The sequence below is a fragment of the Theropithecus gelada genome, chromosome 1 (assembly GCF_003255815.1).
Source record: "Theropithecus gelada isolate Dixy chromosome 1, Tgel_1.0, whole genome shotgun sequence".
Classification (NCBI taxonomy): Eukaryota; Metazoa; Chordata; class Mammalia; order Primates; family Cercopithecidae; genus Theropithecus; species Theropithecus gelada.
In genome coordinates, this window is record NC_037668.1 from 205,402,651 (window position 1) to 205,414,723 (window position 12,073).

The following is a 12,073-nucleotide window of genomic DNA, read 5'->3' on the forward strand; positions in this document are numbered from 1 at the left end:
CTCTTTCCTTTACAGTTCTTTGAGCACCTAGCACCCTGTACCAACAACGCTTAATAGATTGCCAGCTGGCATAGGAGACATGCTTTAAGCATCTACCTCTTTTTTCTGAAATAATGGAAGTAAGAGACAAAAATTGACAAGTGATACACCTATTACTGGTCTTCTAACTTTAAAAATTTTTTTTGTTACAATGACGAACATCCTTATATGTAAATCTTTGTGCATGTCTTCTTGTTTAGCTCATAAGAGGCTAGCCACATTAGAGCATAGAGATGTGATTATTAATCTTTACGTTTTGCTGTTTGCTTTTGTGTGCGTGAAGTATCTTTAGAAGGAAATAACAGCGATTTTCTTTGAGGGGGGAACTGGATGGTGTCACCTATTCATAAAACTAATAATTCAAAAAATTAAACATTTAATAAAAATATTTTAAATTATAAATATAAATGACATCCTCTCTTTTGTTAAACTTAATCTTGTTAATGTTTAATTGCTCAGAACATTATAGTTTGTTAAACAAATTATCCCTTCTGACCTATATTTGGGCATCATTTGCAGCTCAGAATATTTTCATTTAGTTAAGTTTACTCTTAGTGCTACCAAAACCAGGGTCACCCATTTTCCCTGGTATCCTTGACCTTTGCCTGGCGTTTGATGTGATGATACTATAGCTGTTAGCCTCCCCAACACTGTTGCCGGCAGACCAGAAGTGTAGTGCCAGGTGGGGGAGATTTGTAAGTAGCAGGACTCTGTCATAAAAAATGTTAGAGAACTTAAGTATTATGATCCTGTTAAGTTCTGAGTTTTCTTTGCATAATCAGAAATGTATTCTCTTGCTGTTTTTACAACAAACCCTCAAAAAGACAAAGTTTCTTAACCTAACAATAATTATAATTAAGAAATGCTTTTTCCCTGTATCACCTTTTAGATTAAGACATAATAAAATAATATTGAAAATTGTGGCTATAGAATGTAGTTGTCTTAAAACACTTGGAAAAGTATAGTACTGTAGACATGTAACAAAATTGCACATGTGGCCTTTACATTTATATAAAAAATTTTAAAACTATAGTTACATTTTGGTCTTTACCAAAATTTACTTTTCAAGAGTTGTTTCTATCTTGTACAAAACTGTATTGCATAGCTCTTTTTTGTTTCAACTACCAAAGCAGAAAGGAGTTACCTAGTCTTAGGTCCATTTTGAACTATTAAGAGATAAACAGTATTTTGACACTTTTACCTACATTACTTAAAGTGATTTTGCCTGTTAAAACTTTAAGAAAGATCCAAATGATTCTGGGTTTTTTTTTTTTTAAATTTTTATTTATTTATTTATTTATTTATTTATTTATTAATTTTTGAGACGGAGTCTTGCTCTGCCGCCCAGTCTGGAGTACAGTGGCGCTATCTTGGCTCACTGTAAGCTCCGCCTCCCGGGTTCACGCCATTCTCCTGCCTCAGCCTCCCGAATAGCTGGGACTACAGGTGCCCGCCACCGCGCCCGGCTAATTTTTTTGTATTTTTAATAGAGATGGGGGTTTCACCGTGTTAGCCAGGATGGTTTCAATGTCCTGACCTCGTGATCCATATGCCTCAGTCTCCCAAAGTGCTGGGATTACAGGCATCAGCCATCGTGCCCGGCCCAAATGATTCTTAATTTTGTGTCTCATTTGTTTGAATCATCGCTTCATTAACCAGCAAAATACAACAAAAATTAATTTGTATAATTTTTATTAAAGTCTATCAAAATTTATGGAATAGGCTTTTCTTTTTTTTTTTTTTTTGGGACGAAGTCTTGCTCTTGTACCCCAGGCTGGAGTGCAGTGTCGCGATCTGAGCTCACCGCAAGCTCCGGCTCCCAGGTTCAAGCGATTCTCTTGCCTCAGCCTCCCGAGTAGCTGTAGCTGGGATTACAGACTCCTGCCACCACACCCAGCTAATTGTTTTTGTGTTTTTAGTAGAGACGAGGTTTTGCCATGTTGCCAGGATGGTCTTGAACTCCTGACCTCAGGTGATCCACCCACCTCGGCCTCCCAAAGTTCTGGAATTATAGTCGTGAGCCAACCGTGCCCAGCAAGAATAGGCTTTTCTTAAATCCTTATTACTTAAACTCTTAAAAATTTTTTTTTTCTGGCTGGGCACAGTAGCTCACGCCTGTAATCCCAGCACTTTGGGAGGCCTGAGGTGGGCGAATCACCTGAGGTCAGGAGTTCAAGACCAGCCCGGCCCACATCATGAAACCTCGTTTCTACGAAAAATACAAAAATTAGCCAAGCGTAGGGGTGGGCACCTGTAATCCCAGCTACTCTCCAGAGGCTGAAGCAGGAGAATTGCTTGAACCCGGGAGGCGGAGGTTGCAGTCAGCCAAGATCGTGCCAGCCTGGGCAACAAGAGCAAAACTCTGTCTCCAAAAAAAAAAAAACAAACCCTAAAAATCTTTGATATTTCTCTCTGTAGGAAAAAGTAGAATTTTAAGACTAATGACTTATGATGTAGAAAGAAGAAACTGAATACATTTATATATGAGCTGTCACAGGAATGTTTGCTTTGTTCAGTGGCAGTTCCCACCATCTGTGCCATTCTTTTTTTTTTTTTTTTGAGATGGAGTTTTGCTCGCGTTGCCGACTGCAATGCAGTGGCATGATCTCAGCTCACTGCAGCCTGCAGCCTTCGCCTCCCAGGTTCAAGTGATTCTCCTGCCTCAGCCTCCCTAGTACTGAGATTACAGGTGCCCGCCACCACACCTAGCTAATTTTTGTATTTTTAGTAGAGATGGGGTTTTGCTATGTTGGTCAGGTTGGTCTCGAACTCCTGACCTGAAGTGATCCACCCACCTTGGCCTTTCAAAGTGCTGGGATTACAGGCGTGAGCCACCGCGCCCGGCCTCCATGCCATTCTTTCTATTCCAAGTATCTAGTCTAGTACTGGCATTATAGTAGGCATCCATTAAGCTTTTTTTTTGAGCTAGATGATGATCAATTTGAAGTTTTTTATTATGACATTCTTACTAATTAAGTGCTTATTCTTAGTTAATTTTCTTTGTCGTGTTTTCAGGACTACAGGAATATGTGGAAGCTGTCTCTTTCCAACACTTCATCAAAACACGATCATTAATTAGTATGGATGAAATTAATAAACAATTGATATTTACGACTGACGACAATGGGAAAGAAAATAAAACTGTGAGAATTTAAAGTTTATTTCACATTTATGATATAATTTAAGTAACAGTATGATGATTCTAGTAGATTTATTGGCTTATGCTAAGACTGAGATGGGAATGTTCTTTCTAAAGTGTGGTTTTGTAGAGTCTCAACTAGGAAATGGTCTTTTTAAATATTTCAGTTAGTGGATAGAACAAGAACAACTCTGGGCATATTGGGAAAGTAATGCTCTTTACCTAAAGCATTATGGAGTGCTTACTCTAAGTCCTCTTTTGGTTTTACTCTCTATTTTTCACCTGCCCTTTGTAAGCACTATCTTATTTAATCTTTGTATTAACCGTATGTGGTAAGCATTATTACTCTCATTTTATACAGAAAGAAACAGGCTTTTAGAGAGGTTAAGTAACTTACCAGAAGTCACACAACTAAAAAGTGTAGCAGAGCTAGGATTTCAAGTTAGGTTTGGAATCCAAGCCTGTGCCCTTGTCTGCTCTCCCAGCACTTCTCACAGTGTGCTACAGGGATCCCTTGCATCAGGTACCTACCTCAAAGGGTTGTTTTAAAGGATTTGACCTAAAGGTTATTAATTAGGCAATATACAGCAGCACCTGACACGTAATATGCATTGTATATAGCACCTGACACAGGAGTGCTCAGTAGTTTGCTATTATAAAGTAGTTTTTATATAGTGAGAGCTGTTAATCATTTACTCAATAATGCTTGTATCTGAAATTTATGTAGCTTTTCTGAATTAAGAAAAAAAACTTTGCAGTTTGACTTTTAAACAAATACTATTTTTTTCCTTCTGGGTTTCAAGATATAACATTCAGGCAATAAGGTAAGCTGTATTGACTATTTGATACTTTCAGAGATACCAGTACACTTAAAGATCAAATTAAATAAAATTTTTAAATTTTCATATCTTTTATCTTTTTAAAATCACTTTTAAAAACACCATATAGGCAGGAGATGGAAGATACTGTAGAAATAATATTTTCTTGAATATCAGCTAAAATATTAAAACAAATGAGACTAATTTGGCATGACAGGTATAACTTACTTTAAGGAAGCCATGTATTAACTTTTTAAATTATATAAAGTGTATTAAGGAGGAAGTTTATTTTGAGAAGTAACATTTCTTCATATTTTTTATTCGTATAGTGTAGACTGAATTACACGAAGAAGTAAAGCAGGCCTGTTTGACCCTGCTTCTCACATAATATTAGGGAAGTTTCCACACTTTCCTTTCAAGTTCTCTCTGTTTCAAAATGAAAATATTGGGGAAAAGGCCAGAAAATTGAGAGTCAGAGTACTGTTTTCAGGACTTAGGTACTAGATTATTTTAAGATTATGGGGCTATAATGTTCATACACACGTTTCAAATTAAAGACTATGTTCATAAATAAGTTTTAGTGCTAAAGATGCGTGGTGCTGAAAATTCTGGGAATTTGATTGGGAAAGGTATTTTGCTCTGACTTGCCTGTTGAGAATATTGTCAAAACTATGTAATTTTTATTTAAAAAACTTTTTGTGAAAAAATTTCAAATGTGCAGAAAAATAGATTGGAAACAATAGTGCCACTAACTAGCTATCATATTCCCATAGCTCAACATCATATTACCTGTGATGTTTCTCTGGCCTGATTTCTTATGCTAAACGATGAGGACGTTGCACTAGATGGTCTCTGCAGAGTTCAGTGTTAGGAGTCATATATTAGATACATAGCAAAGAGTGATCTTAAGAAAGCTATCTCCCTCTTCTCAGCTTACATTTATGTAACTTCCTTTAAACTTGAATCAAAAGAATTATTAGTTCCTCAAATGCACAATTCTTACCTGCACACCTTTGTAGTTCCCACTACCTAAAATGTCCTTTGATGTAACTGAAACTTCAACTACCCTTTTATACATACAGTCTTTTAATAGCAATTTAGGCATTGTCTCTGCCAGAAAGAATTCAATAGAGGGAAATTGATGTGGAGAGAGATTTCATGATGATAGTAATCATGATAGCAGCTAGCATTTGTTGAATATTTACTTTGTGTTGGGCATTATGCCAAGAACTTGGTAAATGTTATCTCATTTAATCCTTAAACCTCTGAGGTAGGTACTGTTATCCCATTTTACAGATGAGGAAACTGAGGTTTAGAGAGATGAAATAACTTGCCCAAGGGCATACACCTTATGAAGCAAGGTCCTGGAAGAGGTGGGAGGAGATGGGTCAAGGTCATTTGGAAGAGTTAACCTCAAACAAGAGGAGGGACAACTCATCATCTGAGACTGGAGGATAGAAGGTAAAGATGGCTGTGGATATAAATATTTTTTTTTTGGTAGGGATAAAGGCAGTTGCGAGAAATTGTGCTAGGTAAGCTGGCAAATGAGACCCGGTCAGTGAAGTTGCGCAAGCTTGTCTACTGAAAGTGAAGAGGTTTGGGATTTGAGTAGAGCACTGAGGGTGAAAGGTTTGAAATCGTGTCTGAAGAGGCTGGAGAGAGAACCATCTAATGATAAGTAAAAGGATTGGAGAGTAATTTGTAGTGGTAAAAACTCTGCAGTTGTGATTACCGTTTTTTAACTTGGTGAGTGGTACTCAGCCACCTGAATAAAGGACTAATGAGTAGATTTTAGTGTTGATTGAGGATTCTGTTTTTGCTGGGTAGGTGCAGTAGAAAATACAGCAGTCTAAGGGAATTGAGGATGCAGTGAGAGAATAATAAATTGTGATGGTCATTGCTGAGTAGGGAAAGACAAGAGGCCAGAAAAAGACTGAGCAACTTAGAAAAACATTAATGGATCACAAACTTGGAGGGCCGTATGATTTTCCATTTAAGTAACTAATTGTCCTGCAATAAAGTTATTAAGCCTTGTTTAAGAATATTTTTATTTTGTACGTCAAGTAGAGTTGGAAATAGTTGGTTTCATAATGATACATTTCAAAAGCATCTTGAAGGCATATGGTTCAATTCACTACCCAGGGCACAGATTCCTCCTGTACATCCCAAATGGTTATTAAGCAAAATAGATTTATTTTATTTAGAAAAAATTAGTATGACTGATTTGCTATTGATTTTGTACTTCTATAATAAATGTGATACATGCTATATTCACTCTTTTTCACAGTCTTTTGTTTTTTTTTTTTAAACCAGCCTTCTTCTGATACACAGGATGAGCAGTTTGGTACTTGGAGACTGAGAGTCACACCTGTCGATTACCTTCTGGGAGTGGCTGACTTAACTGGAGAATTGATGCGGATGTGTATTAACAGTGTGGGGAATGGGGACATTGACACCCCCTTTGAAGTGAGCCAGTTTTTACGTCAGGTTTATGATGGGTTTTCATTCATTGGCAACACTGGACCTTACGAGGTCTCTAAGAAGCTGTATACCTTGAAACAAAGTTTGGCCAAAGTGGAGAATGCTTGTTATGCCTTGAAAGTCAGAGGGTCAGAAATTCCAAAACACATGTTGGCAGATGTGTTTTCAGTTAAAACAGAAATGATAGATCAAGAAGAGGGTATTTCTTAGAATAACATTACTCAGTTACTAATTCTTTTGAGAACTCCTAAGAGACCAATTTGTAAGACTTATTTAGTATTTCATTTAACTTTATTGTGGCTTTTACATAGAGACATATTCAGTTGTACTTGTTTTAAATTGTATACAAGCTGTACATAAAATTAGCCAAATGAATCATTTCTTATATCTTATTCATGAAAGTTTGCATACAGATGTTTGCATATATGCCTTTTTGAATTTTTGCTGGTTAACCTTTATCATTTATCTTTGTAATGTGAACCTGTTTCACAGTGCACTTTTTGCCATAACCTATCTTAATTTACTTTTTCTGAAGTTTGGAGTGATAATTTTTAGTGGAAGCAATTTGTAATTTAAGTTGGTGATTTTATTATATATAGAAAAGATTTTTTAGTTAAACTTCTGGACTTGAGCTTCCTGTTTAAATTTCTTGTTAATATTGTGCCAAGCCTCAAAAATAGGCTTATTCCATGGAACAAGAATTAAAAATGAATAAGCTATCAATATATAATTTAAATACAAGTTTAGGCTGGGCGTGGTGGCTCACGCCTATAATCCCAGCACTTTGGGAGGCCGAGGCAGGCAGATCACGAGGTCAGGATTTCGCGACCAGCCTGACCAACATGGCGAAACCCCGTCTCTACTAAAAATACAAAAATTAGCTGGGCGTGGTGGCATGTGCCTGTAATCCCAGCTACTTGGCAGGCTGAGGCAGGAGAATTGCTTGAACCCAGTAGGCAGAGGTTGCAGTGAGCTGAAATTGTGCCACTGCACTCCAACCTGGGCAACAGAGCAAGACTCCATCCAAACAAAAAAAAAAGTACAAGTTTATAAAGTATTATAGTGAAAAATTCACATTCTGTCTGATTTTAGGCCATTTAAAATTTATACAAAACAACCTTCCATAAAAATTTGACAGGTGCCCAGATGTTACTTTCTCCATTTATTTTTTTGTTTTTTTATCACAGAAGGTCTGATAGAGAATTGGAGCTGAATTATAATATTTTTGTTGGTAAAGTTAAGTTGAATTATATGCTTGTACATACAATGGAAATGCTTTTAGTAGTGATTATTTAGCAATTTTTGTTTTTGTTATATTAGGCATGTTTGGAGGCTTTCCTATTCTAGCATTTAAATTTAAATTTTATTAAAATTAAATAATTTAAATCTAGCATTTAAATTTAAATAATTTAAGTCTAGCATTTACATTTAAATAATTATAATGAAGTTTTGAAATACTAAGTTAATCCAGACCTTTAGTTGTCCCGTGGTGTTAATAAAGTTGCCAAAGAAAATGTATTATGAACAATTCAGCAATAAGACAATTGTCAACACAGTTGAGAATAACAATGGTAATCATTAGTAATATTTAGAATTGGAATTTGCCTACTGAAATTAGTTATAGATGATTACTTGTGATGTGAAATTGACTTGAGCATGACAACCAGACATTTTCAGTTGGTTTTGTAAGTTTTGAGAATCTAGATACTGGGTTTTATTTTTTGAAAAATTAGCTCTGTTTGTAAGGGCTGAGTCCTTGAAAATGTAATTTTCCAGAAAAACACCTAAAGAAAATAAAACATGGACATGCCTAGTAAATTCTGTTTGTTTGTGTTAGTGATGGTGGCTTTTTTGGTTTCCCAACTCACCTGTAGTCAGCTCACTACAGGATGGGAGACGATCTAAACATACTCCAAGTGTCTCACTTTAAAATGCTTACTATGATGGCACTGTGTGCGGTAATGGTTTTCATCTGTAATACAAATATTTATTAGAATATCTATTCTAAGATATACTGCCGAAAGTCCCATCACATATTTTTTGTTCCTTCTACCACTTGAAGTGAAATTTATAATGTTAAAAGTCCAATAATAATGGATGGCTAAATGTTTTACAGATGGTTAAAATGGAAGTCTTTTGAATAAAATATTACAGTATAGCAATTAAGCTTATTGTCTGATGATATTGAGAAATACTTAATAAAACTGTTGTAGAATTTTTGGTTAAAGCAAGAAACCTAATGTAGAATAGCTAAATATTGGGGATTCTTTCTTTAAAGGCTAGAGGTAGGGATGGTTTCTAACCTGGTTGACTCAGTTGCTCAGTGACTTCATCAGGGACCCAGAATTCTTTCTTCCTGCCCTCTGTCGTTATGCTCTTCTCAAATGAACTCCACTATTGATTGCAGGGTAGTTGCTGCATTTCCAGGCATCATGAAGACTTGACACTGTTTAACATGAGAGGGTAGAGACTTCTTGTGCGTTTAAGAGAGAGAAAATCTTTTCCATAAGCTCTCAGGGAAGACATCTCTTCACATTTCATTGACCGGATTGGATAACATTTACATTGCCCTAAACCAGTCCTTGGAAAAGGAGTCTATAATAATAATACACCAGTGGATTTTTCCTAGGGGAGAAAGGCAGACGTGATCAACTGATTCAGGGCTTTGCTATTAGAGGAGAAGGGGACTTTGGGTAGGCAGTCAGCTCACTGCAGGTGAGTTGGTGCCGTTGCTACTGATATATCTCCACAGTTCCCATCACACTAATACTGTGGGTGTTACGCCAACTGTGAGTGTCTCACTTTTAAAATGCTTTCTATGATGGCATCGTGTGGTAACATTTTTCACCTTTAATAGAAAAAGAAACTGGTTCTAGGTCATATGGTAAGTTGCTGACAAAATTGTGAAAGAATATTGGGTTATTTCTTTCTTAAATAATTTCTGGCACGTATTACATCAGTGAAATTTTTTTTTTTTTAGACTGAGTCACTCTCTATTGCCCAGGCTGGAGTGCAGTGGCGTGATCTCGGCTCACTGCAACCTCCACTTACTTCCTGGGTTCAAGCGATTTTCCTTCCTCAGCCTCCTGAGTAGCTGGGATTATAAGCACGTGCCACCATGCCTGGCTAATTTTCTATTTTTAGTAAGATGGGGTCTTCATCATGTTGGCCAGGTTGTTCTCAAACCCCTGACCTCAAGTGATCCTCCCACTTCAGCCTCCCAGAGTGCTGGGATTACAGGTGTGAGCCACCGTGCGCAGCCTCCGTCAGTGATTTTTAAAGTACACAATGAGAGCCCTGGGGCTTTTTTAATCAAAGAAAGATGATATTTAAATTAGATTGGCAGAACAGATTTTAAAATTTAATCCCATCCCTTTATTGTCTGCATAAGACTTACTTTAGATTCAGACACACAAGTAGATTGAAAGTAAAAGGATGGAAAAAGATATTCCATGCAAACAATAACCAAGAGAGCTAGCGTGGCTATATGAAAAATATCCAACAAAATAGACTTTAAGAAAATTATTTTTTTGCTAGAAACAACATATAATAAAAGACTCAACCCATCAAGAATACATAACAATTATATATGTGTGTGTATACATGTACACACATTTCTAACAGAGCCCTAGAATACATACAGCAAAATTTAAGTGGAGAGAAATAGAAAATTCAACAGTAATCATTCTAGACTTCAGTACCCCACTTCCAATGGCTAGGACACCATGACAGAAGATCAGTAAGGAGCTTGAACCACTCCGTAGACCAGTTGGATTGAACAGACATATACACAGAACGCTCCACCCAACAGCAGAATCCATAGTTTTTCAAGTGCACATGAAACATTCTTTGCAAAATTTCAGACCACAAAATATGTCTCAATCAATTTAAAAATACTAAAATCATACAAAACGTGTTCTTATACCACAATGGAATGAAACTATAAATCAATAGAAGGAAAGTGGTATAATTTGCTAATAGGTGGAACTTAAGCAATGTACTCCTAAGTAACCAGTGGGTCAAAGATGAAGTCACAGGGAAATTAGAAAATACTTGGAGGTGAATGGAAAGAAAAAGTTGATACACAATAGCATATGGGATGCAGTGGAGCTGTGCTCAGATGGAACTTTATAGCTTTAAATGCCTGCATTTAAAGAAGGTTTCAAATTAATAACCTAAACTTCAACCTTAAGAAATCAGAAAAGAGCAAACTAAACCACAAAACAAGCAGAAGAAAGGTAATAAAGATTTTAGCAGAAATATGAAATACAGAAGAGAAAAACAATTGAGGGCTGGGCATGGCGGCTCACGCCTGTAATCCCAGCACTTTAGGGGGCTGAGGCAGGTGGATCATCTGAGGTCAGGAGTTTGAGACCAGTCTGGCCAACGTAGCGAAACCCTGTCTCTACTATAAAATACAAAAGTTAGCTGGATGTGGTGGCATGTGCCTGTATTCCTAGCTACTTGGGAGGCTGAGGCAGGATAATCTCTTGAACCCAGGAGGCAGAGGTTGCAGTGAGCCACTGCACTCCAACCTGGGTGACAGAGCGAGACTCCATCCAAAAATAATAATAAATAATTGAGAATAGCAACAAAACCAAAAGTTGGTTCTTCATAAAGATCAACAAAATTAACCTTTGGCTAAACTGATCAAGAAAAAAAGACTCAAATTACTAAAATCAGGAGTGAACGAGGGACTGTTACTACCAACCATACGGAAGTAAAAAGTGCAGTGGTGCGATCTCGGTTCACTGCAACCTCCGCCTCCTGCGTTAAAGCAATTCTTCTGTCTCAGCCTCCTGAGTAGCTGGGACTACAGGCACACACTACTACACCTTGCTAATTTTTGTATTTTTAGTAGAGACGGGCTTTCACCATATTGGTCAGGCTAGTCTCGAGCTCCTGACCTCACTTGATCCATCCGTCTCGGCCTTCCAAAGTGCTGGGGTAACAGGTATAAGCCACCACACCCAGCCTTTTCTTTTTTGTAGAGACAAGGTCTCACTATTTTGCCCAGGCTGGTCTCAGATCCCCAAGCTCAAGTTATCCTCTTGCCTCAGCCTCCCAGGAATATACCTCATTCGATAGACTATATCCACAATTATATAAAATGCATAATCATATGTAATTATATTTTGCATATAATGGAAGGAGATTCATAGATCCCCTGCAATTCATCTGTGGATGCTCTAAAACTATGTTGCTGAAACCCAGATTAAGAACCCTTGTCATAAGAGGAATCCAAAAATGTTCCATGTTGTACCCTTGGATAATCATGACACCTCCATGGTGATATTTGAAAGGGATAGAACTCAATTGTGTTATATAAATTATGTGAGTGAAATTCTGATATTATGTTAGTGTTTCTTACTTTATTTTTCATTTTTTGAGACGGAGTTTCGTTCTTGTTGCCCAGGCTGGAGTGCAATGGCGCTGTCTCAGCTCACTGCAATCTCTGCCTCCCGGGTTCACGCCATTCTCGTGCCTCAGCCTCCCAAGTAGCTGGGCTTACAGGCATGCGCCACCACACCCAGCTAATTTTATATTTTTAGTAGATGTGGGGTTTCACCATGTTGTGCAGGCTGGTCTCAAACTC

General features: G+C 37.2%; 1 protein-coding gene across 1 annotated transcript in view; it reads left to right on the forward strand.

Moving 5' to 3' along the window:
- Positions 1-8,295, forward strand: part of TSNAX (translin associated factor X) — a 38,678-nt gene extending 30,383 nt beyond the window's left edge. The window contains exons 5-6 of the mRNA XM_025386943.1: positions 3,055-3,182; positions 6,310-8,295. Of these exons, the coding sequence (XP_025242728.1) occupies positions 3,055-3,182; positions 6,310-6,687 (506 nt within the window). The 3' untranslated portion in view covers positions 6,688-8,295. The remainder of the gene's footprint in view (positions 1-3,054; positions 3,183-6,309) is intronic.
- Positions 8,296-12,073: the final 3,778 nt, after the last annotated feature.